This window comes from Setaria italica, chromosome IX, assembly GCF_000263155.2.
Source record: "Setaria italica strain Yugu1 chromosome IX, Setaria_italica_v2.0, whole genome shotgun sequence".
Lineage (NCBI taxonomy): Eukaryota > Viridiplantae > Streptophyta > Magnoliopsida > Poales > Poaceae > Setaria > Setaria italica.
Genome location: NC_028458.1, coordinates 4,598,650 through 4,622,767, shown reverse-complemented (window position 1 = coordinate 4,622,767; position 24,118 = coordinate 4,598,650). Strand labels below are relative to the sequence as shown.

At 49.7% G+C, this 24,118-nt stretch overlaps 4 protein-coding genes across 4 annotated transcripts; 3 read left to right on the top strand and 1 right to left on the bottom strand.

Annotated features, from left to right (window-relative positions):
* Nucleotides 1-3,064: 3,064 nt before the first annotated feature.
* Nucleotides 3,065-3,849, top strand: LOC101782522. The gene is made up of 2 exons (XM_004981587.4): nt 3,065-3,178; nt 3,290-3,849. The coding sequence occupies exon 2, from the start codon at nt 3,315-3,317 to the stop codon at nt 3,666-3,668; it is 354 nt and encodes a 117-aa protein (XP_004981644.1). The 5' UTR covers nt 3,065-3,178; nt 3,290-3,314; the 3' UTR covers nt 3,669-3,849.
* Nucleotides 3,850-3,993: 144 nt separating this feature from the next.
* Nucleotides 3,994-9,560, bottom strand: LOC101782936 (transmembrane protein 147). The gene is made up of 7 exons (XM_004981588.3): nt 9,374-9,560; nt 7,222-7,291; nt 6,081-6,140; nt 5,879-5,993; nt 5,394-5,509; nt 5,146-5,270; nt 3,994-4,438 (listed from the first exon to the last, which is right to left on the bottom strand). Exons 1-7 carry the CDS (start codon nt 9,448-9,450, stop codon nt 4,318-4,320), a joined length of 684 nt encoding a protein of 227 aa, XP_004981645.1. The 5' UTR covers nt 9,451-9,560; the 3' UTR covers nt 3,994-4,317.
* A 4,265-nt stretch (nt 9,561-13,825) lies between these two features.
* LOC101782113 (probable transcription factor RL9) lies at nt 13,826-18,907 on the top strand. The gene is made up of 6 exons (XM_004981586.2): nt 13,826-14,670; nt 14,841-14,917; nt 15,287-15,335; nt 15,442-15,715; nt 18,103-18,208; nt 18,541-18,907. Exons 1-6 carry the CDS (start codon nt 14,262-14,264, stop codon nt 18,760-18,762), a joined length of 1,137 nt encoding a protein of 378 aa, XP_004981643.1. The 5' UTR covers nt 13,826-14,261; the 3' UTR covers nt 18,763-18,907.
* Nucleotides 18,908-22,878: 3,971 nt separating this feature from the next.
* On the top strand, nt 22,879-23,456 carry LOC101781321. The gene has a single exon (XM_004981584.3). It carries the CDS (start codon nt 22,994-22,996, stop codon nt 23,231-23,233), a length of 240 nt encoding a protein of 79 aa, XP_004981641.1. The 5' UTR covers nt 22,879-22,993; the 3' UTR covers nt 23,234-23,456.
* The last annotated feature ends 662 nt before the right edge of the window (nt 23,457-24,118 follow it).

The following is a 24,118-nucleotide window of genomic DNA, read 5'->3' as shown; positions in this document are numbered from 1 at the left end:
CGCTCCAGTAGCACAATTCATCATTTCAGAGTACTCTAACGATTTCTGTTCTTCCATGATAACCTCACTTTTGCTGAAGTTTATCTTAAGGCCTGACATCTTCTCATATAGGTATAAAAGTAATTTTATATTTAGTGCAGTTTCCTCATTATCTTGCATACACAGGATTGTATCGTCAGCATACTGTAATATTGCTACTCCATGAGGGATATATTCAGGGACCAGTCCTTTCACCAGTCCATTTTCTTGTGCTCTGTTAATCATTTTAGCTAGGGTGTCAGCTGCATGGTTGAAGAGGAGGGGAGACAGAGGATCCCCTTTATTTCACCCTTGCCACTTTTGAAGTAGCTTCCAATCATATCATTGGCTCTAACACTCAAGGTCCCACATGACACCACATCTCTGATCCATTTACACCAGGTTTTGCAAAAACCCCTTTGTTTCAGACAGTTGAAAAAGAAATCCCAGCTTATTTTGTCAAATACTTTTTTAAAATCTAGCTTTAACACCACCCTATCCTTTCTCTTAGTTCTAGTATCATGCAGAATCTCATGTAAACTCAACACTCCATCCATAATATTTCTACCTTTTAGGAAAGCTGTCTGGCATCTATTTATAATTCTACTCATGCAATCTTCACATCTAAGCATCAGAGCTTTGGTTATAATTTTATAGCTCACATTTAATAAACATATTGGTCTATATTGTTGGATTTTACTAGCCTCTTTCAATTTCGGGATTAAAGTGATAACTCCATAGTTTAACCTTTCCACATCTAACTTGTGTTCCTCAAAGAACATGTCTATTAAATCTGTTTTTATGATCTCCCATCCAGATTGACAAAACTCAATCGGCAGGTGATCAGGCCCTGGGGCAGTATTCTTCTCCAAGAAAACCACTTTTTTAATTTCTTCTACCGAGAAAGGTCTTGTGAGGAGTTTGTTTTCGGATGATAGATATGGAAGGAGGAGGGCCTCTTGAGCGCTCCAAAAGGGGCGACTCAGAGGCGATAGCTCAACACCAGCAGCCCGCCTACCCGCCTAACTCCGGCGGCTGCCGCCAAAGCCGGCCCCGCGTCACGCTCTCTCCCTCCCCTTCCCTCCTCCTCTCTCCCTCTCCACTCCCACTCCGCAAACCCTAGGCGCCGGCGGTCGCCGGCCGCCGACCGTCGACCGCCGTTAGCAGATCCACCTCCCCTGAGCTCGGATCTACACATCCCTGGCGTAGGGGTCCCTTCCTCGATGATGACCGCCGCGTTCTTCCAATTCCACCATCTGGAGGACAGGGGACCACGGCCGGGAGGCTGCTGCCTATACGGCGGTCGGATCCGCGTCCCTCCCCTTGCCGCCCCTTTCGCTGCCGATGGGCGGGTGGCGAGGGTGGCCGCGTTCCTCCCTGGCTGTCGGGTCCGTCGAGGGCGGGGCTCCATGCGCCGCCGCTGTGTGACCGGCCGGGTGGCCGCCCCCCTCCCTCCCAACCCCTCTCTAGTGGTTGCGCCATCTTCCGCCGGCGGGGGGACCGGACAACCGGCTATGTGGCGGCTTCCTTCGACTCCTTGGCGCCCGGTGATCCCCGTGCTTCTGGTGGCGGCGGTGATTTCTGGGGAGGGAACAGGGTGTAGGTGAAAGCCTTATGCCTGCTTGCGGGTCAATGACGGCGACACCCTCGGGCACCGCTTCCGTTCTTGAAGGCGTCATTCATTCCCCCTTTCCCTCCCCTACGATGAGCTTCCGGGTGAAAGCCTTGACCGTGTTGGTCGGACGACAACGGCGCCAGCAGCGTCGCTCCCTCCTTTGAGGCGTCATCTTGGAAGCTCAGCAGGTTCTTGCTGCCGTCACTGAAGGGATCGTTGCTGAACGTCGCTCCTAGTCGTCTCCGGCCGGTCAGGGTCCTCGTGGTGGTCGTCTGTTCTCCCTGGGAAGTGTCTTCTTCTGCGCTTGTTTTCGCTTCGATTCGTCCACCTCGCCCGGGTTGCTTAGGTCATCGTCGTCTGGCGGATGCTTTGCCGCCCCCTCTTCTCTAGCGGATGCTTTGCCGCCGTTGGTTGCTTCGAGCGAATGCTTTGCCGCCATGATCGTGCTGGTTGGCTGGATGCTTTGCCACCGTTGTTGTGTTCGGGCGGACGCTTTGCCGCCGTGATCCTAATGTCTGGGTGGATGCTTTGCCACATTTGCAGTTCTGAGACCTTTAGCACCCTTGACGAGGTTGTATCTTTTGGCAAGTTCAAGAGAGTGGTTGTGTCTAGGTTTGTGGGTTCGAGTGTGAATCCATGTGTGTGCGCCCGATTAGCCTGCGTTGTAATTCCGTGTGCGTGTGCCCGGTTGGCCCGCGTTGTAATTCCGTGTGCGTGTGCCCGGTTAGCTCGCGTTGTAACATTTCTAATGTTCTTTCCTTCTTAATACAAAGATATGCAGCTTTCCTGCGTGTTCACGAAAAGAGGAGGTTGTTTTCCTCAATAGTCACTTTTTCAGCCAGCATCAAGTTTAAATGAGGACTTTCGGAGGGTCCAAACAGATCTTTATGGTATTGTGTGGTATGTTTTAGGATATTCTCATCCCCTTCGATGTTCACTCCACCTTTTTTAAACAGAATATAGATTTTTTTCCTCTTCTTTCCATTAGCGATTTTGTGAAAGTAGTTAGTGTTGTTATCCCCTTTCAACAATCAGTTTGTATTGGATCTTTTATGCCAATATAATTCCTCTTCTTCTAGCACTCTAAGTAACTCAGTTTGGATAAATGTTTTTTTGTCCAAAAGATTTCTGGGTACCGTACCCTTGTACTACTACCATACCACAGGTAAAACTTTTAGTAGTATATAATTAATTTTGATCAATCATTTACGAACAGTAGTACATGCTAGTATCGTGTATAGTAAAATAGCTGGCCGTTAACGAGGAGCAGCCAGCGTGTGCGTGTGCATTCCACGGACGCCTCCGGAAAAAGTAAGACGAAAACATAGACGAGTGGACCATCCCTGGCCAATCAGGATCCCTCTGGCCACCAAATGGACCTCCTCCATGTCACCACCAAGGATAAACTTCCCTTTGGCAACCGTCCATTCCCCGCCCCGCCTTATCCTCCCCTGATCTCCCGTACAAATGCGCGATCCCACCCGCCCGCCCAAGCCATCCACCACCATAGCCGCCACACTCTTGCTCACGAGCCACAGGAAAAAGGTAAGCGTCGTTCCGTCCATGCCGCATTCTTCCCGTTCCCTGCATCACAGCGCGTCACGACGTTGCCGTGCGTTGCAATTCTCACTTTGCTCGTCCGCTGTCGACTCGCAGGCTCTAGCCCACCGAGAGCGCAGGAATGGCGTCGTTCGCCGTGGCAACGATCCCGTCGCTGGCGGCCCCGGCGGCCAAGAAGAGGTCGTCCGGCGGCGTCACGTACGTGGAGGGCATGAACGCCTACAGCGGCCTCAAGGGGCTCAACAAGGTCACCATGCTCGGCATGCGCAAGACCGCCGACTACTCCTTCGCCAAGATCGTCGCCTCGCTCAGCCCCGCCGGCAAGACGCGGCGCGGCAGCGCGTTCGGCGCCCAGATGAACGCCGCGGCGGAGATCTTCAGGATCGCCGCCATCATGAACGGCCTCGTGCTCGTCGGCGTCGCCGTCGGCTTCGTGCTGCTCCGGGTGGAGGCCGCCGTCGAGGAGTCCGAGTAGGGATGGACGCGCGCGCCCGCCCTGGTAGCAGCAGCAGCCAATCTGTCGCCGCTGCCTCATATAAACCGTGATATATAAAACGCGATGTATGTTTTTGATTGAATTTACTTCGGTATGTATCCATGACAATTGATGAATACCGTGCAAACATGTTTTTGGGGTCGAGGCCCGCAATTGATCTTGAGGTGTTCACATATAAAAGGACTCCAGTCAGTTCTGCGACTCTGAAATCACAGTGCATACACATCCACGTCTTGCAAATCAAATCATGTACAGCTAAGTGGCAGGAGGGAGAGATGCAACCAATGCTTTTATTCTTGCATTCTGATAAGATAACTGAATTATACGATCTATACGCTAGATGATGCGACTCAAACATAGGATATGAAATGCACAGCAAGATTAAAAAGAAAACTCTTTCCGCTCAAATGCCTTGAATAGCATCTGTTACATAACCACTCATTTGAGGCATGGATTTCTGCTCTGCAACTCACAACAGATGATTCTAAGTAAAATGTTCTATAATCAAAGACGAAGAAAGCTTTGTAGCGGAAGGGCTCAAGGATCATCCTAATTCTTGACATACATCAGGAGGCACCTTCAAGAGCGTCAAACTGTAGGTAAAACTGAGACTGCTATCGTCGACTCACTACAACGGTCTCTGACAAGCCGAGAACAGCTGCCAGCTGATGAAAGCCATAACAAGCGAGGAGAATAGCTCGAAGCCAACCACCTTTGGTGTCTGCCACTCCAGTGATCTTCTCAAGTAACTGCGATATTGGTGAGCATGTTTAGCCCAGTAAACAATAAGCGAAATATCTAGAAAGCATGGAACGTGCAAGTCACAGCAAAGCAACTAAATAATCAGATCAAATGGTACGAGTAAAGAATGATATGTTCCGATCACTGGTGAAATACCATAACCCCCCAAAGGCTAAGATCAATTACCAAACCTAGACACTCGTATACTGGAATTCAACAGAAAACTCAAAACAAAGCATTTGCCTGGATACTTAATTCAAACACTTAGTTTGGTTCACAACTAGTGCGAGAAAAGGTTCACGGTATTCATGGGAGTATGGGACCTTGCACAAAATGATTATGCATCCAACGGACAAGGAAAATTAGGACTTCTAAATTGCGAACAGTTAAGGGTTAAGGAAAATCTGAAAAAGGAATATATAAAAATTGTTCTGAATTGGACATCAAGTACCATGGTTATCTAATTGGTCAGGTGTAAAGCACGCTGTTAATTGAACAGATAATCTTCCCCAGTTCAAATTAGTAGCAGCAGCAACAGAGCCTTTATCTCAAGTTAATACATATAACGCCACAATAATTTAATAAAGACGTAGGTAACAGCAAAAAGTAGACACACACATCTAAATTTATTATTTCTCATAATAAAACATTTTTATTTCAGAAAAAGGGGGAAATAAGAACACAAACAAAGTGGAGCATGATAGGGATGCTTTACCTTGTGATAGATGGCATTGTTGCCAAGAGCAGAGCACATGCATAAATTATTGGAACCAAAGTCCTAGGCTTGTTCTTCCTAAGCCACATCAATGATCCCAATGCAGCAAGGGAGAGGGTCATCACCTGTAGAGAAACACAAATCAGCAGTCTTCTTGTCAACAACTATGTTAAATAAACATGATGAGTTGTAGCACTAGGAAGCTGGTCTCTTCAAAACAAGGAATCTGACACTACGGAGTGGCATACAAGATTAGCATTTGCTTCAATTCCTTGAAATATGAACTCCCACGTAAATTCAAGCCCTCTTGCCCCAATCCACAGAGGTGCCAGTCGGTGCAGAACCGAATCAGCAAAAGCCCAACCTGAAAACACCAACACATCGATGATAAATCACAACAAAGTTATCTTAGATGGGAAAAGTACAAAACCACACATTCTTCCACAATTATGCAGAGCAACAAACAAAAGGACATGCTGTTGAATTTCTGGTAACCACTGTCAGTAACCAATAAGTCTAAGTGCGCTTTTGTATCCAAGCCAAAGCCATATCATGGAAAACTAAATTCAGCGCAACTCAAGATGGCCACATAGAAAAGGCTAAGCAGATATTTTTCAGCACATTGTACGCAAGGAAAAATAGGAAAGGCACAGAATGGAGATGCAAGAATAAATATCCCCATGGACGCTGTTTGATGACATGAATCAAATGTCAGCGAGAACTCTGTACTTACCAAGACCAACAGCCTGGAACTTATGATTCTGAGAGATGTTTCTGTGAGTCAACTGTGTCAGAGCAAAATATAGTCCAGCTACATCAATGAACCCAATAAAAACTTTCATTAACTCCTGCAATTTGAAAGAACAAGATATATTAGAGGACGCCAAGAACATGGTATCAAAGTATATTTTGTGTGCCAAGAAAAGCAAATATACCTGATAGGGATCAAAGCTATCATTCTCAGGTACTTTGAGCAATGTTGCTAAGCAAACAAGCTGCCAATACGATATAGCAATGTTAGCAACCAATTCACTAACTTTGGTCACAAGTAGATCATGATAGTAGTAGGTATAGAAATATAGCATGGCAAGGAAGACAATAGGTAATGCCATCCACTGAAATTAAGTACAAAAACTTCAAACAATTTATCTTGGATACATCAGAACAGGAAAAGTTTGAACTTGCCCACTTTTCTTCAAAGAATAACAATACAAAGAAAACTGTATAACGGGGAGCAATACCAGTTTATACCATGCAGAAAGAATTGAATTCAAGAAATGTTCACTACTTTCTTTAATAGCAGTCAAAGAAAAAGCTGTTTGTTATGCATCATGTTAACCCCCAACGCAAAAGTTTATTTCAGAAAGTCAAAAGTGTGCATAAATGTTGCAGAATTATGTTAAACTTATTACTAAGGAAAACATAGTGTCAGGGAAAATATGAATCGGAAAAGGTAGATGCAAGGAGGCAAGATAACATGATATAAATGATTTGAACTAGAAAAAAAATCAAATGGAGAACATGATATCCATGAATGGTAAATAAGTTGGCTTAAGAATCATGGTACAGTCAAATTTTCTTTTTGTGAGGTATCTATGCCAAAGCATGACTAAGTGAACTAATGACAAAAAACAGTTCTCGTATATCAAACTAACACCAAAAGAAATCCAAAAAACTAGGCATAGGCCCCTCAAATTATTTTACATATGTACAACGTTTTGAGTTCTGCCACTCTATATCAAGACATAAGAGTAGTAAAAATGTGAATATATGACAAAGATAAATCAAAGGGAAAAGGGGCTGGTATTACATATCCAGTGTCCACAGTACACTTGCAAATTTTTTTCCTTATCTATGTTTCATCTGACATCTTTAGTTTGAAGTTGAAAATGTTGAAAGGTTCTAGAATAACTCAGTAATCCACAATCCACATCTCTTTGTTTTTTCCTTCTGGAATTCTTCATGTTATTTGCTGCCCAAATAAAAAGATCTGTTTTCCCATGATTGTGCACTAGATGTAAACCCTTTATCATTTTAAGTTTCAGAAGACATAAGAATCCTGGACTGTTTGCTGACCTTTACAAGTGCAGTTCCAAGATAAACAACAGCCGCTTTTACAGAAGTGCCGATTGTATCATACTCTGACCTGAAACAAATGAAAGGATAAGAAAGTGTAGTAAAAGGGACCTATGGATACAGAAGTGTGTTCATCTATGCTCAGATTAAACTAGGTCAACTAGGGTATACATTCAGATAAAACTAGGCCAAGAATTCATCTAACTTATTTAAATGTTCCATGGATCATGGGTAGACACTCTCATTGCTCAAGTGGGTGACAGTTGAAAAATAAGCAGGGTTTAGTTGAACTGGATGTGACCGTTGCATTAGATGGGAAATGAGATATTCAGACCTTAATGCCACTGAAAAAAGAACAGCACCACAACCTTGCAACTACAGAAAGAAAGTGACAGGTTCGGGGTACCCTCAGGAACGGGGCTTAAGGCAACCAGGCACCAAAAAGCCAAAGGACCAACAGCTAGAAGCATCCTGGAAATGGCCCAGACGACGTTGAAGCCCACCACCCAACCTCCCTTGGTCGGAAGCCAAGAGCCATGACTCGCTGGCTCAACCGGCTCGGGGGCGGGGCCCGCAAGGGGCCCACGGCGCCTTACCCACTCCTTGACTCAGGAAGACCTGCGCTATACAAGAGGCATTGCCCCACGCCGGAGACATGACCAGGCGAGGGGAGCTGACCTTTAACCAGGGGGTCTGAGGGTGAGGCTACACCCTTCAGACCGCCTGCAGGATGAGGCAACGCGCGGCCGTACGCGCCCACACGCCCCGGCGTCATCATCGCCTTCGCCGTCAACGAGACCCGTCAAGATCAAGGCCATGCCACCGCGCCAGGCCCGATACTGTCCCGCAGGTGAGGTGGGACCTAGTGACAGACGTTACGGCGAGGAGCTGCCGTGAGCACACTAAAGAGGTCGAGGAAAGCCGGGACGAGCGGCACGCCCCGTCCAGGCCACTAATCAAGGCCCGCCCATTCATCACCAGTACGGACGACAGCAACAGCACCCGTCCCGTTCACTACCACGGAGTTGACGGATAGGACAGGAGCACGCCACGGAGTAGGTCGGGCCGTGCGTAAGCACCCCACGCGGCGCAGAAGCCACCGTACAAGGCGTGCGAAACCCACGACCAGCCAACGGGACAGGACAAGGAGGCCTCTTGGTGCAAGGAAGACCTGACCACGCCACAACCCCCAACCTCTGAGGTCGGGGACCCCCTCCATTTCTCAACGTTGTTGCCCGGTCCCTAGCCTATATAAAGGGAACCAGGCCTCCTTTCACTCTCTCTCGCATTCGACGCATACAGCCACACATCGCACGAACGCTTGCTTGCAAGCACCCTGTTGTAAGCCCAGTGCGCTTGATCCAAGGAACACGACTCCTGCCGAAACTGGACGAAAGGATCTTCCCGAACCAGTATATACTCCTTGTCTCTTGTGTGCTAGCCATTGGAAGTGAGGAGAGAGCGGCGTACAATCACTAGTTGGCGGTACGAAACACCGACAGAAAGGCCATACTAACAACCATTTGATATAATTTACTTGGTCACCCTGTTATTACGTTGTTTGAATAATCCATTCCCCTCCAGAATTCACTTGACAGATTTATATTATTATCATGTGGTTACTCTCTACTGACAATATAGATCCAATAAGAATTTACTTCCACAAGATTGAAGTGTTCTTCCATACAGTCAGTAGCATCATTTCATATTGGTGCAGCTCACCAGCATCTTCCACCTAATATTCCCCTCCCAACACACAAAAGAGTGTAGGCATGAAGTTAACGTAACAGGTACTGCTAGTAAAAATGGTCAGCTAACCAGTTTCGATTCGAACACCACAATCCACTCAAGCTAAGCTATGAATCCCAACGAACAGTGCAACATAAGTAAGCCAGCACACACGGAACTTGTCTCAGTGTCTCATGCCAACCCAACTCAACTGAGCAAAATTCACTGCAATTGTACTGACTAAAACCACATCCCACAGGCCCGGATCACATCAAGAACGCGCACCATCAGGCGTTCGTGCTCCTCGGTGCAGATCACGCGGCAAAGCTCCCAGATCGCGCAACACACGCAGATCTCGCGTGTTTAGCATACGGATCTCAGAGAGAGAGAGCACGAGAGAAAGGAAGTAAGGGAAGGGAGTTACAGGGGGGTGGCAGAGTAGTAGACGACGTGGGGACCGAAGGTGAGGAAGGCGCAGTTGAGGAAGTGGAACACCGTCATCTCGCCGCCGCCGTCGTCTCCAGCGTCTGTGCAGCGGCGAGGCCGAGGCGCCTGAGACCGTACGTGCGAGACGATTGGGGGAGACGCGCTGTGGGGTAAAATTGGGCTCGAGTCGGACCAGGTCGAGCTAAGTATGTTGGGGAATTAATGGGCTTTTGTACTTGTGATGGGCTAATTAATGGGCCTGAACTTGCGTAGCACAAAGGCCTCTTTTGTGAAACTGGGCATCCGACAACATTACATCACCGAAGACTTACCGTGTTATCAGATCATCAGAATATCAGATAGATACAAATCGAGAAGGTTTCAAGGCTATCGAGGTAAATAACTTGTACTTCCTTTGTTGTATTCTACTCTCTTTTTTTCTGTTCTTCAATGTTCTTGTTCTTGTGGTACAATCGGGCAATCGGGTGTTGAGCTCCTTCGAAAACAAAAAAGTTGGCTACCCTGATGAAAAATGCTTACCCGTACCCGCACTGGGGACTGAATGTAACAATTGACCCGGGTCTGGGGAAAACAAAAGCCAGTGCTGGGCTCGGAAGAACGGTCCATGGCAACGTACGTGTCTTCTGCGAAACACCTGACGAACAGCTCCTCTCCTGCAACTCGGCCGCTACTCCTTGGACGCGCGCCTGTTGTCGCGTAACGCATGACCACCCCAACCCAACAAAACTCCGTGGCCTTGTCACACACTCACACCCGCTGTTGCTCGCCTGGCTTCCGTCAGTCAGCTGACACCGTAGTTCGGCTAGCGCAGTCGTGCCCCCAAAACCCGTCAGGGTACCAGGCACCAGCACCAGCAGTGGTGGGGAAATCATCATGGATTTCCGGGTCGTGGTCCGCCCCAATCACCCCGGCCCGTCCATCCTGAGGCCACCGCCCACCGCCGCGACCCCTCGAGCCGGCAAAACGTAAGCTAAGCGAAACTCGCAATGATCGCGCGGAGAAAGGCAGCGACCTCCCACCGAAACGGCCGGAAAACGAAACCACCCCACGCGGCCACGCCCCGGGGCCACGGTCCCCTCGGCCGGCTGGCCGTTGCTGGACGCCTCCGCGCCGGGAACCGCGGCCGGACGAGCTGGCCGATCAATCATGCGCTCCCACCGCGCTGCGTGTGTGGCTGGGCACATGCGCGCGGGGCTGCTCGGCGCGGCAGCTTTTGGTTGGAGGAGGCGGCCACCACCACGTCGCGCTCGACCAGCAGTACGTGCCCACTGCCCGGCACCGACCACTGCGGCTTTCGAAGAAAGGAAGGAGAGGGCGCAGAGCAAGGGGGAGACCACACAAGGCTCCTAGTCCTAGGCGAGGTCCACGCGCGCCATCGAGTACGTGCAGGTGCAGCGGTGCGCAGCGCGAATAATTGGGGGGAGACGATTGCGACGTAGCGCAGGGCGTGTGTGCTACTCCCCTAGGAGTCTTGCATTGTTAGCGTGCGACCTGGGATCTCAGGTTCTTCTCCAGTGCACGATGGACACACGATCACCATGCACGATGGTCCGCATAATCCATCATCATGCGTGCAGGAGTGAAAAAACAATGGACTGGATATCCATGCCATCTGGGTGTGTGTACGGAGAGTCTCGAACTAATCGGTGGAGTCAACACGAGCGAGCGGCGCTCTCTGATTTTAGTATGGTCCTCCCACTACCAAGGTCCTTTTTGGTACACCGCAAGTGCCCAACCCAACGCTTGCTATTGCGTTGCCTCTTGGTGAACACATGCATGTAGCACACGCATAGATTTTACCTTTACCTAAGAGAAGATGCCGGCAGTCAGGGTCGTCGGCCCCGCGGCTCCCTGCTGTAGCGCTTTTCAGTACCGACTTTTGACTGCTCGGAATAATGCCATTTGCCCCGGACATGTGTTCGCACGCAGTAGCTAGGTCCACGTAGGGCCTGCATATGTATCAGTACATGTACGTACATATACACATCGGTTTGGCGACATACGTACGAGCGTATTCCTCGACACAACGTGACATCGTAGACTGGAAAAGTACAGTACTGTCAGTACACGCTACAACTACTCCACTAGACACGACCACACAGCCATGCATACAGGCAGCCAGGGGCAGACAGGGCTACCGACTCGCAACACCGAGTCACCGAGTAAAGAAAGCCAAGCGGCGTACCCGCGGCGCCCCGGACCAAGATCACGGCACGCACATACCAACACGGCGCGCGCACAGGCGCATGCATGCGGCTAAGAGCCACCACCATTAAACGCGCGCGCACGGGGGCCCGTGCGCGGCAGTGGCGATCTATCGAAAAGCCGCGCGAGCCTTTTGCGCGAGGAACACGCCGCGTTAGGCGCTGACCCGGGGGCGGATCAAAATTCCCCTCGCCCCATTTGTTTAGCCGCCTCGAGAAGTTCCTCCGGCTTGTTGCCATCTCCCCGGCCGCGCGCCCGGCGCGCGTGCCACCGCGCTACGGCCCAGCGCGGGGCGGTCGGAGTCGCCGTACTGCGCCGCGCCGGGCGCCTTTTCCTTCGTGTGCCGCGAGGAGTCCTTGTTGTTCTCTTCCGATGGTTGTTTCCGGGGGGGGCTTGCTTAGGCGGCTGATTGGGCGATTAGGTTATGCGAAGACGACGAGATCGGAATGTAGGAGCCGTACTTTTTGCCCCCCTGCTATCTCTCTCCTGGGCGATCGATCGGCCGTAGTATATTGGCGATCCCTTGCGCGCGCTCACGTGACTGACACACGTGCGTGCTGATTCGGCAGGGTGGATTGCTCGTCGGCTGCTATGATATCTTCAGGCGCACAATTCACAAATGCTTGCGATTCTCGGACGGTGTTTAGGTTCCCCAAATATGGCATGTTTGACACTTTCAACTGTCAGCAACAAACCACTGCATCCTGTTTATGTGAAACATTACAGGACAGCCTTTGTTCTTGCTGAGTGAGCGAGTGAAGAAGGATAGATGGCTACACCTTGTCACCATCATCATCATCTTGCTACCTGGCTAGCTAGACGATGCAAGCAACAACTCTTCTCTCCGGTGTCACTCTCCATGCCTCTCGCTCTCGCTCGTACCAGCTAGCAGGGCAGAGCGCGCGGCAGCTAGTGCTCCGCACCGTGTTGTCGCATTCCGCCACATTCACTACGCCCTGCAGCCGGGGCAGCGGGCAGGGCAGCGTCCGGCGTCCCACACGGCCACGGCGGACGGGATCGAACGGGAGAACCCTTTTCCCTTTCATGAATATGGAAAGATCCCCAGCGGCCTCGCCCGGGGGCCATTATGCTTCTGCTTTGCTGAAAACGTCCACCCCCAAAGGGGCCGGCGTCAGCCCGTTTTACACACCTTCCTTGGTCCTGCACTGCAGCTGCAGACCAAGACCATCCTTCAGATCAAAAGGTGAGACCTATCTTTGCAGCTAGCACAATGGGTAGCCCTGGCTGGCTTGGATTGGTGTCAGACACTCAGACCCTACCATGTTTATTCAATTCAGTGGCTTGCTTGCACTCGCTCCCTCACCGGTCACCAGCAGATAAGAAGACCCATCTCAAGTCAAGCGCTAGACAAGCGCTCTAAAATCACTCATCAACTGTTGGGTTTTGGCTAAATAAGCATATATGGTAGCCCCTTATGTGTAGCACTCCTACTAGATAGGATATCTAAAACCACACTAAATATATGCTGGCAGGACTGTGAAAACCAGAATTGGAGCCCACACACTTTGTCTATTGTGCTTTATTGTCCTACTAACATAGTGTCCAGCTCTTAGACTGTTGACCACCGATGTGTTTTATTGCATGGAAATTACTTTAGTACCTCTTGGCATCCAAAATAACCTACATATCATTAACCTAACATTACGCTCCTCCTCCCCGACCCCTTAATGAAATATGTTCTGAGAGTTCATGAAAAAAAAACCGATACATTGCTAGCATATAATGGGGGAAAATAACGGTCAGTGTAGTGGAATGAACTGTCCCGGTCAAACCATGACGTTGCACTTGTTCACTTCTCACATGGCGACATAGATCATGAACAAACAAAATGTTTTTTCATCGGTAAGTGATCAGCAGCACCAAATAAATTTTCTTGAAAAAGCTGTTTTTCATGATAAAAAAAATATTCTCTTCTCCCAGCTCCAGTCAACAGGTAGAGTATAAAGTAATTTGCCCACCTGAAACATCATGGTACGAGGGACGAGCTACGTTTTGAACATTCACCACATACCACCACCGTACATACGTTCCAATGTCAGATTGCACATGAAGGCGGCCAGGAACAGCGACTGTAGCACCATTATGGCCTTCAAGTACAGTGCCTTCAGCTTATGCGCCCTGCGCCCCTGCCCCTCCAAAGCTTACATGCTACACCCTTCTTTAAGCAGCATTCCCAAGGGACCAAATCATACACCACTCATGACCTAATCACCACAGCTTCTTTTGCCCCTCATCACTACCCCCAGGCTCTAAGCATCTCCTTTCCCCTCTGTGGCTCTCTCTCGCTCCTTTTCACTTGCCACTTTGCTCAAATCCACCATCCCTTCCCCACACTCTCTTTCTCTTTCTCAGTGACTGTACCACTGTCCAGACTTTGCCCATCTCTCTCCTCATCTCCTTTCCTCTCCCTCCCTCTCTCTTTCTACTACCTTCTTTCCTCTTCTTTGATCACCGGCCGGACCACCGCTGATATAACTACTTCCTACCCCTCCATGGCCTCCGCTTGATTCAACAAGTATATGATCGCCTGATCCCAAGAAGCAAGAAGTCGTGGATTGGCTAGGAGCTTGATTCCGTCCTCCATTTTGATCGTTGAGGTAGCTGCAAGGCTGTGACTTTCCATTGCTTGAGATCCTCCAATGCTGCAAAGGAACCTGCCGAATCTCTCCCTCGGGATAAGCCCACCAGCCGCCTCGTCAGCCGCTGCTTGTGACGCGCTGGCGGTGGCGAGGCCTCCGTTGGCAGAGCCAAGCACGGCCCCGCACGCTGAAGGAAGCGGCGAGGTAGGGTTCTTCGCAAACCCTAGCCCCGTCGCGGAGCCCCCGGGCCTCAGCCTGGGGCTCGGCACGCCAGCGGCGCGCGGCGGCGACGCGGCCGGACGCCGAGGCCACCTCGAGCCGCAGGGATGCGCGTTCAAGCGCGCTGCCACCAGGGCGTCCCTGCCAGGCGGATCGACGAAGCGGAGCGCCCGGGCGCCGCGGATGCGCTGGACCACCGCGCTCCACGCGCGCTTCGTGCACGCCGTGGAGCTCCTCGGCGGCCATGAGAGTAAGCTTATATAGCATTCGCGCCACTGATTTCGCATGATCTGAGATGCTTGCATTCCCCTTATTTTGCTTCTGCATAAGCTTATTCTTTATGCTCAATTCTCTGACGATCTTTCTGGCGCGTGCGCGATCCGTTCTTGTGGCTGCCGCGCCGTCTCTGACTGCCGGCAGGAGCGACTCCGAAGTCGGTGCTGGAGCTGATGAACGTCAAGGATCTGACGCTGGCGCATGTCAAGAGCCACCTTCAGGTATACGTGCAGAAAGAAAACAAGAAAAACTAATGGCATATATAGATTAGCTAACACCATACACTGATACGCAAACACGGAATGAGAACATCGTAAATCTTTTTGCATGATGATGGCTCCTTTTTGTTTTTTTTCACCACTTTTGTGGGTGTTCTTACTGGTAAACTACTTTTGTCCCTGGTGAATCTTGCATTGGTCAAGTGCTAGGTGACAAACAAACGGCATCTAGCTTGGCCGCAATGGAGAGAGTAAACAAGACGCACATGATACTTTCATCATATCGTGCACCTTCTCGCACATACGCGACACAAAAAACTAACCAAAACATCATGATAACTAATCCGTTTCCGTCCTCCCCTTGACTTGCAGATGTATAGGACGGTGAAGAGCACAGACAGATCGTTACACATCGCCACAGGTATGTAACTCGAACAAAGCTAGCGCAGATCATGGACGTACGTGCAATGTAGTCCTATTTCATGCCGTGCGTGCAATGGCCGATCGTTCGAGCATTGTGGTCGCAGGCGAAGCGTTGCCGCTGCAGAGGACGACGGCGACAGGGATGGAAGCGGCGGCGGCCGCGGCAGCAGCAGGAGGTGGTGCTGCTGCTGGGGGTGGGGTGGTAGTGGTACCGGTGCCAGCAGCATGTGACGACATGGTTGGGATCTGCAGCTCTCCTTCGGCGGGCTCTGCGCCGCCTGCTGCGGCGACTACTTCCGCTGCTCACTTCCTCTGTGCGCCACCAGCAACTGCTCCACTCGCGGCAGCACCGCCACCTCCTCCACCCATTCCCCCGAGGTCTGTCTCCGCATGTCACCTTCATTCATCACTTATCTGTGTACTATTGTTACTGCTATCACTGGGTTTTACAGTCGTCGCTTCTGCTCTGACCAACGACTTAACATTGGTCTGCATATGTTGCCTAGTTTAAATTTTCGAAAAACAATGCATGTGCACACACAAAGCTTCAAGGATTTGCGACTTTGTTTTCACGCATTAGAAAAATCTCTGGATCGAGTATGCTCAAATTAGCTCGATCAGTTTGCATATATGTTCTTTATTTATCGTATTCGTAGGAGCGATAATGCTTACTGATTTTGCTATCGGCCTTAGTCAAATTGCAGCCTTTTATTGAATCTGTTACTAGTATAGATATAGGCATATAGCTCTTAATAACAAGAGGAGAAAAACAGAATGCACATGAAATGTGCTTATGTTTGACGCATGCAGCAGCTACTCTTTTGTTGCCATTTGTAAATAACAAAAGGCCTGATCACCTGCTTAAAGAAATGATACAGATGCTCTTGGAGTAAGCCGAGTATATTGTACACTATATATGAATAATATACTAGCTAGTAGATTGTATATTATACTGTATCAGAAGAAGATGGATTCGGTTCAAAACAATACTATACTATAGCCTATAGGTGCATGTGGTTCTTCGAAGGACGCTTGCACACGCCCGCACCACCACAGGCATAGACACGTTCACACATCATGTCTATGAGAGATCGGTTCGATAGATCTTGATATTGACATTTATCATAGGCGCCTCACCATTATATAAATTGACCCGGTTTGCCAGAGGCTTCCCAAGTCCCACATGCACATCTCATCTAGAGTTTGTAGGCTAAAATACAGGTTTGCTAAGTCATTATTTCTAGTCTAAGTAATAAAAACAAGATGCATCATCCAAATACTTTCGGTGTATCCGGCCCGTAACTTCACTGACATAAATTCTTGGAGCTAAAATATGAAGCTTTAAAAAATTGTAGTCAAACTCTGCCCAAAAAAACCTATTATCAAATAATCATTGATTGAAAAAGCAATTGTCAAATTGATTGGCTAGTGGTCAGTGGAACACTTGAAGGTCTCAAATAACCATTGCTTACTGTACTAGCTCTCACAAAATTATGGAACGAATTAATATTATTCTATGTTATACATGTTAAAAATCCATCAATATTATACTTGAGCTGACCAGCAATATTCAGCGCTAGAATGTCATGGAGAAAAATGCTTACTATACCCCATTTTCCTGCGAGCATGTCCTCTCTCCAGAGTCCAGACTGCACCTCAGTTCTCGATCCACCCCCTAATCTCTGATAAAATCTGGAGTAGCATATATATTTATCCCAGGCATGGACTGAGCGACAACAAGTGTTTTCGCTGTAGCCCATATGTCCCCCTGCCGACCTCTTCCCCGTGTCGTCACGCATCCATGCACGCTTCTCCTTGTCCGCGTCCGCGTCCGTTAGCCCCAGGCCCCAGCCATCATCACGCTCCGTGCTGTGAGGTGCTCACCATCCCTGTCACCCTCTCTCTCTCTCTCTCATCTCTTGGTCGCAGTTCACTGATGCGATCATATGGTCAATCGACCCATAGACCTCAGAACTCACCAGCTATCTGTGCATGTATCATTCAGCTGGACGGAATGGAGTTCTGTCTCCTGACCAGCTTAAATCGTTGGAAGCTAATATAACAATTAATATGAGCATAGTGAGTCTAGGTTAAGTACAAACCAACCACACGTTTCTCGAGGAAAGAAAGAAGCTGCTGCAGATCAATAGGACACACAGGGGATCCATGGCAGAAGATGCGTAGCTAGACATGGGTCGGAGGTCTTGCGATATGCTGCAGGCTTGGCTTCTGGCCGTTCTGGGTTATGTTCGGTGCCCATGCACGCAAATATGGATCAGTTGAGAGACAGTGGGACAGTATTCCAAGTTGTTGACCTATGGGCGTCCGGCCTCCTGTTCATCTGCAAGCAGCGGAGCGTGGTAGGGACAAATCGAGGCATGCATGTTCCCATATGCTACAGCAACGACGCCAGAGGCGGCAGCACCAGAGCCCTTCGCTGTGCATCAACACTAAACATCACGGGGCAAAGCTACAAGGAAACATGGAAGCTAGTTCGTGCATGTCTGCAATGATAAAGCAGATATGCATGCACCATGCGTGTTTTAGAATCCGAAGTATTTGGCAGTGATGCGCAACCTTCTGTATACACTTTTATCTTCTGTGCGCAGCCCTGCTGCAACTACTGATAACCTGCATCTCTGACCACGGATTAAATGGCTAACAGTGGGTTTCACTTTTTTTTAACACATTGTGTGCTACTACAAGTACTACTGGCGAGTGCATGGAGTTGATAAGGGCTCTCTGTTAATTTGTTGAGCACACAGGACTGACCACGCACCAGGAGTGCTGGGGAAAGGTGCTGCAATTGTTGACTCGGCTCACCGGTGTCAGAAACACAATTTCTCACCACCAGCGCTTCAAGATACCCAGGTACGTGCACACGCAAGAACTATCTATATTGTGTCTGATGCAGACAAACGAAAAGGCTGTGGTAATTCCACCATGCACGCAAGCCACGTGATTTGGCAGCTCTTTTTGCACTATACTGTTTGACTAGGCATGACACTATATCAAAAAAACACTATACTGATATCAGGACATATAGTACGTGGAGTATAAAAAGTATACTGCTCCTCTGAAGAAGTGTATATCATCGCTCTGAATTGAAATAGTATATGGGATAGTGCTGGCATTCACATATATTCCTTTGGAGGAAAAAACTGTTATTTATGCATGCATGTATTGTCATGGTAATGTATCAGGCAGCTCAAGAAGAGGTAAATCGTCACCTTGCTATGGGACTGCACGCAAGATCTGAAGCGGTGGCTACAAACTGCTCGAGCCCAGCGAGCTCTTCTTCTCCGTCCCTTGCAAGCGTGGAGCTGCTGGCAGACGACATGTACGCGCCGAACCTGGAGATCTCCCTCGGGAGGCAGGACTGGAGCATGGAGCGCCCGGAAGAACTTAGCCTAAAATACCTGTGACAAAAAGGAACGTACGTAATCAAATTCTTTCTGGTTTCGCTCAGCTAACCGTGTTGATGGATCAAAGTGAATGAAGAAATCCCATGGATTTTATAGTTGGCATGGAGGAACGAAATCTATAAAGTTTCGAGAGTGCTTTAATCGATCCCTTGGGAGCGTGTGAATCATATGTTTTTGGACTTTACCAAGATACAGGTAGAGATGGCAGTCGGACCCATGGATGCGGGCGTCCGTGGGTTTCACACCCGATGGGTGCAGGCGTGGGTGCAAAATTCTACTAGTGGGTCTAGACCTGACCCGACCCCGCGTTAAGATGGGTTGGGTATGGGTGTGAATTTTTACCCGTGGGTGCTCAATGAGGCCCATCATAACAAGGTATATTCTAGTTCACCTCATGACACATGATCCTTTGTACCATGAATTTGGTCCAACCTAAGAATCAAGATTACACATTCACTCACTCAATCACTCCCTTCCCCTCAATCCCTCTCCCTCCCTTTATCCACGCCGCCATCCCCAGTTCCCAGCTCCTGGCCTCCTGTACGCGGAGGCAGAGGCACGGAGCCAGCAGACGCGCTGTCTAGTGGCCCGCTCCTATGCATCTTGTGCTACTGCATCTAGAGATCCAACTCCATCATCTTGTGCTACTGCATCTTATCATTATATATTGCCTGATATCGTGCGATCATGTTGATATATATTGTTTGTTGTACCCATGGGCGAACCGAAACCCGAGGGCGACCTGTGGGTGCGGGTGCGGGTGTGTCGTTTCACCCACGGGTCTGTCTGAGGACGGGTGCGATCGAGTGTTGCCGGTCTTGTTGAGGGCGGAATTTTACTCCACCCCACCTCACCTCCGCACCCATTGACATCCCTAGGTGCTTATTTGTACCCCGCCGCATGGATTTCAAATTCAAATAACTTGAGAGAGAAGCTGGATGTGTTGCGTCCTCTCTCGAGACGACTGACGGTCACCGTACCGTGCTCAAGAAACAAGAGACGAGGGCGTTGCAGCATACCGGAGGCGATGGGACGACGACAGAGCCGGTCGCGTGGCCGGAGCACCGTGCTATACTGTGGAAGCCATCGAGATTCCGATAGGGTCGCAAACTAGCAACGGCGGACGAAGCCTCGGGCTACGGGAGGCGATGCCGCGATGGCCGTCTGAGCAGCAACCGGCGCCGGCCGTCTTTCTTCCACGCCACGCGCTTTGGTTCTTTCGGGGGGTTTCCGGCTTTTCCTCCGCTAGCAAGCAACGCCGCCGCCGTGTCATGCGTTTTGCCCAATCACCATGCCAGTTTGCGGCCCACCAAGCTTCTTATCACGCGGCAAAAGCCACGACAGCGACATCGGTCTACCAAGAGACAAAAGGCCGTCGCGAATACGTCGCGTACGCGACAGTTGTGCCGTCATCACCTTCAGCGGACCGGTCCGACGCCTTGGTCCGGCTTCCTGTTCAGTTTGGCCCACTATTAATTATTTCGGCCCAATTATACTGTTTATTGTGGTTTTTGATTTCGGAGCGATGCTTTACTAGGTGGTGCATGCAGGCCGACGTGCGTGCGAGTTGTAGGCTCAGCATGCAGCTAGAGGCCCACGGTAATTTTCTTTCTTGCTTCTCTATTTTTTTCCCTCCTTTTCCCATTCTCTACCCATTCTCTACCGTAGATTTTTTTAAAGACGTGGATATCACATTTTTCATTAAAAAGGAGAAGTTTGAACATGTACAACCAAGATACACGACCACGCAAAAAGAAAAAAGACTTGATTTGGTCAGGCTGTAAACCACAAACTGAAAAAGAAACACCACGACCTAAGGTACTCAAAGCTGCATCAACGAGCGGAGTCCTTGGAAGCCCGCTCGACCCAAAGTCCTCGCTTCCTCCACAACATATTTAATTTTTTTTTCGTAGAACATAGTTATTTATTTGTGGTGTTCAAACATTTGTTCGCAATAGTCATAACTAATTAATTTGTATCTAAAAAAATTTTAAAAAATATTCTCCAAACGATCTTGTTATAAAAAATTTAACGGTACAATCAAAATTTGTTTTGAAGGTTCAGTTTAAGAGTTATGACTATTTTAATTTTCGGACGCTCTTCCATGTATATGATATCACCAACTCTAATAAGCTGTTACTCCACTTGATTTTGCGGCCCAGGCTGCAGGCCAGTCGCCGGATGTGTGGCCTTCTACTGTGCATAACCACACCCGCAAAACGTTCCACACGGAAAGCAATTCAGGAGCAGAAGTGATAGCAACAGCAGCAGAATAGTCCATGAGACTCTGACAAATATGCCGGAGCTGCTGTCATCGAGCCCACGGTAATCGCACGAATCCACCCACTGGCTCGGCACCGGGCTTGAAACTGCCTGCCACGGCGGCCTATCGAGCCGAGGCGCGTGTTACGGATAGCAACTGACAGGCTAAACTTTCTGCCGACTTATGCTACACGCCCCCGGATATCGGATGCCTGTGGGCACGCAGACTGAAAAGCCGCAGTTAGTTGATCAGTCTCTCACTCACACCGGCTGCAGCTTCAATTCTGTGTGCCGAGCATGGAACGACCCCCAGATTCCAAACAATTCCTTGGAGCACTCTCTGTGCAGGGCACCGCTATAAGCGGCCCGTTCGCGTCGGTAGCTCCCTCGGCAAATCTCTCGCTTCTTCGCATTCACCTCATCAGCTGCCTGTCCCAGTTCTCCTGCTGCTACGATCGCGATGTCAAGCCTGATAGATATTTGGACGCTGGAGCGCGAGAGGATGGCTCGGACCAGGGGCGCACAGGCGTTCAGCTGGTCGGTGGCCGGTGGCGCACGGAAGGGACGCGGCACGGCTCGGCGGCCTCAATCTTGTGGGAGCAGCAGCGCCGCTACGATCTGCGATGGAGTTGGTGTGCCTGCGGCTGACGGTGCCCTGGTTGTGATGAACGCTGCCGAGAAGCAGGCTGCTGCTGCTTCTGGTGGTGGCGCGCCGGCGTTCGTCCAGGAGGACGCTTTCTTGTCCATCCTAGTCGATTGCTTCGGGCAGTAGATCTTTTGAACATATATGACCGAATCTGTAATCAAAGATATAGTAGGTTACCACTTACCACGTAATCGTTGTGCAGTTTCTTGCAATGTTCTGAAACATCAAATGATGTTTGTATTTTCTGAACGTCACTGATACATCGAGATGGCCTGATGCCTCAGATCAAGTTCGTTTTCATGTGCTAGAACACAGCAAAGAGGATACCGATAGGATCCAAGTAGAAGCGAGGGAGCTGTAAACTCACCACCACCACTCGACTATAAACGGGATATTTGATCTCAGATACTTGTCATTTGTCAATAATCTTTACACACACACGGAGATATTTTTGCTTCGTAGCATCCAAAGAAGATCTCTTGACTCTCCTGCTCCTGTTTTAACACCTGTCGGGGGAACTCAGAGATGACCATACGACGGAAGAGATAATTGTCACGAGTTTGATGATCGATCGACTAGCCTGCTACCCTAGACCAAGGGGAAACCCATATAACGTTATGCAGTCGAACAAATGCACGAAACTTTAGTAAAAACACAAGAGCGCTTGTGCGTTTTCGGGCTTCCGGCCGGCATATACCACGGGCGGATGCCATCGCGGTTCCCGTGAAACTCCGACCAAGACCGTGTGGCAAGGAGATGGATGTCCTTGCACGGTTGCACCTCACAAACAGTACATCGCCGCGGACCGCTTGTTGAGCCTCCATCTGATTCCCCGAATCAAATACTCCTCCGCTACGCAAGCCGGAACTCGAACACGGAGCGGATGGCGATGGCCTCCGCCCGTCGGTCGGCGATCCGCATCCGCGCGCGGAATCAGGAGAGATATCCCTTCGCCCGCCCGCGCGGGGCCGCGGCACGGCTGGCACCGGTATATCCATCACCGGCCCGCGCGCGGATCCCTCGGCGGCCAGCCACCACACGATGGCCGCGCGGGCGCCACGCCGTCACATGGGCGAAGGCGAGGGCGTGGCCGTGGCCCCGGCCCCGAAGCGGTCAGCGACGACGATTACCACTCCCCGTAGCCCGTCGTGGAGAACGCCACGCCTCCAGAGCCCCGGACGCGCGTATAAGTAGAGCACCCAGAGCCTCGTGGCTACCAAAGCAGCCAAGTGGAAAAGGAGCTAGTAGCGCAAGAACCTTGTTCTTTCCGGTGTCTAGTGTGTAGAGTGAGAGCAGGCCGGCGCAGCTGAGACGAGTGCAGGGATGGCTGGAGCGGTTGGTGTCTCGCTGGAGGCGTTCGCCAAGATTGGCCGGCCTGAGGAGGCGCAGGTCGTCGGTGTGGAAGCCGGCCGGAGCCATCAGGGTGACGGTGGCGTTGGCGCCGTGGCTGAGAGCGGGACGAAGGGCGTTGCTGTCCAGGAGAAGAGGAGGCGGAACAGCGGCGTGCTCTCCGACTCGGATTCCGTGGTGTGCATGCTCATGGACCGTTTCGCACCGGCTTGACGCGCAGGCCGGCGGAGTCGCGGAGAGCGCGGCGGTGCGTGTATAGCAGCAGGGTAGGTGCACCATACACGGAAGGAGGAAGGGGGCCGGCTGGTGTTTTGTACTGTAATTATGTAACACTGTGCCACTGTGGTTAGACGTGCAACTGTATCATATGGGTTTTATGTCTTCGATCGAAGCGAATATTTCTTTGGTTAGCATCTCAGAGATGTTAATTTGCATTCGGGATCTGGTGGCTTTGTTTTCTTGTTTACCCATGATGTTAGCTGTTGTTCATACCCACACCCTGGCAGTCTGCTTGAGCAACTAATCAAGAGGGCCAGGCATACTAATTTTCTCTGAAAATCAATGAACAGTAGTCGATTTACTGTTTCTATAGCGGAGATTGTCAGTGGCAGGGGTGGCCATGTACCCCCCACCCCAAGAACTGGCTATGAGGCAAAGGTTTTAGTGGGCACCGAATAGAGGTAGAAATATTCCTCACTTTATCGATGTTTCTTTACGAAGACAATTTTCTTGTTGATTGTATTTTAAAAATTGGACATGATGGTTCTTTATTGAAGTACTCAATTTATTTTTTAGTGAAGCACAAATTTGATTGCAAATACACATGAAATCTAAATGCCCTATAAATCGTCTCTACCTTTCTTAATACGCTACATGATGTTACGGTAAACGTGACTACTTTGTAAACACCTAATAAAATGTGCATACGATATTGGTTCTACATATCTTAACACGTGAATACTGGTACTATATGGCACATGACACTTCCTCTGCCGTATTGTCCTTCATGTCCGATGTGTCATGTAAGGGTCGCTACTGATCGTCTCTATCCACTTACGTGTGCGACACGGTATCATGATAAAACATGACTATGCAAGT

Excerpts from the sequence above, each read along its gene's own strand:
- LOC101782522 (XM_004981587.4), top strand. The coding sequence starts at position 3,315 with ATGGCGTCGTTCGCCGTGGCAACGATCCCGTCGCTGGCGGCCCCGGCG.
- LOC101782936 (XM_004981588.3), bottom strand. The coding sequence starts at position 9,450 with ATGACGGTGTTCCACTTCCTCAACTGCGCCTTCCTCACCTTCGGTCCC. Across the intron at positions 6,141-7,221 it reads TTGGAACTGCACTTGTAAAG|CTTGTTTGCTTAGCAACATT; the intron begins GTCAGCAAACAG and ends TCGTATTGGCAG. Across the intron at positions 5,510-5,878 it reads GTTCCAGGCTGTTGGTCTTG|GTTGGGCTTTTGCTGATTCG; the intron begins GTAAGTACAGAG and ends TGGTGTTTTCAG.
- LOC101782113 (XM_004981586.2), top strand. The coding sequence starts at position 14,262 with ATGCTGCAAAGGAACCTGCCGAATCTCTCCCTCGGGATAAGCCCACCA. Across the intron at positions 15,716-18,102 it reads CCTCCACCCATTCCCCCGAG|GACTGACCACGCACCAGGAG; the intron begins GTCTGTCTCCGC and ends TTGAGCACACAG. Across the intron at positions 18,209-18,540 it reads CAGCGCTTCAAGATACCCAG|GCAGCTCAAGAAGAGGTAAA; the intron begins GTACGTGCACAC and ends GTAATGTATCAG.
- LOC101781321 (XM_004981584.3), top strand. The coding sequence starts at position 22,994 with ATGGCTGGAGCGGTTGGTGTCTCGCTGGAGGCGTTCGCCAAGATTGGC.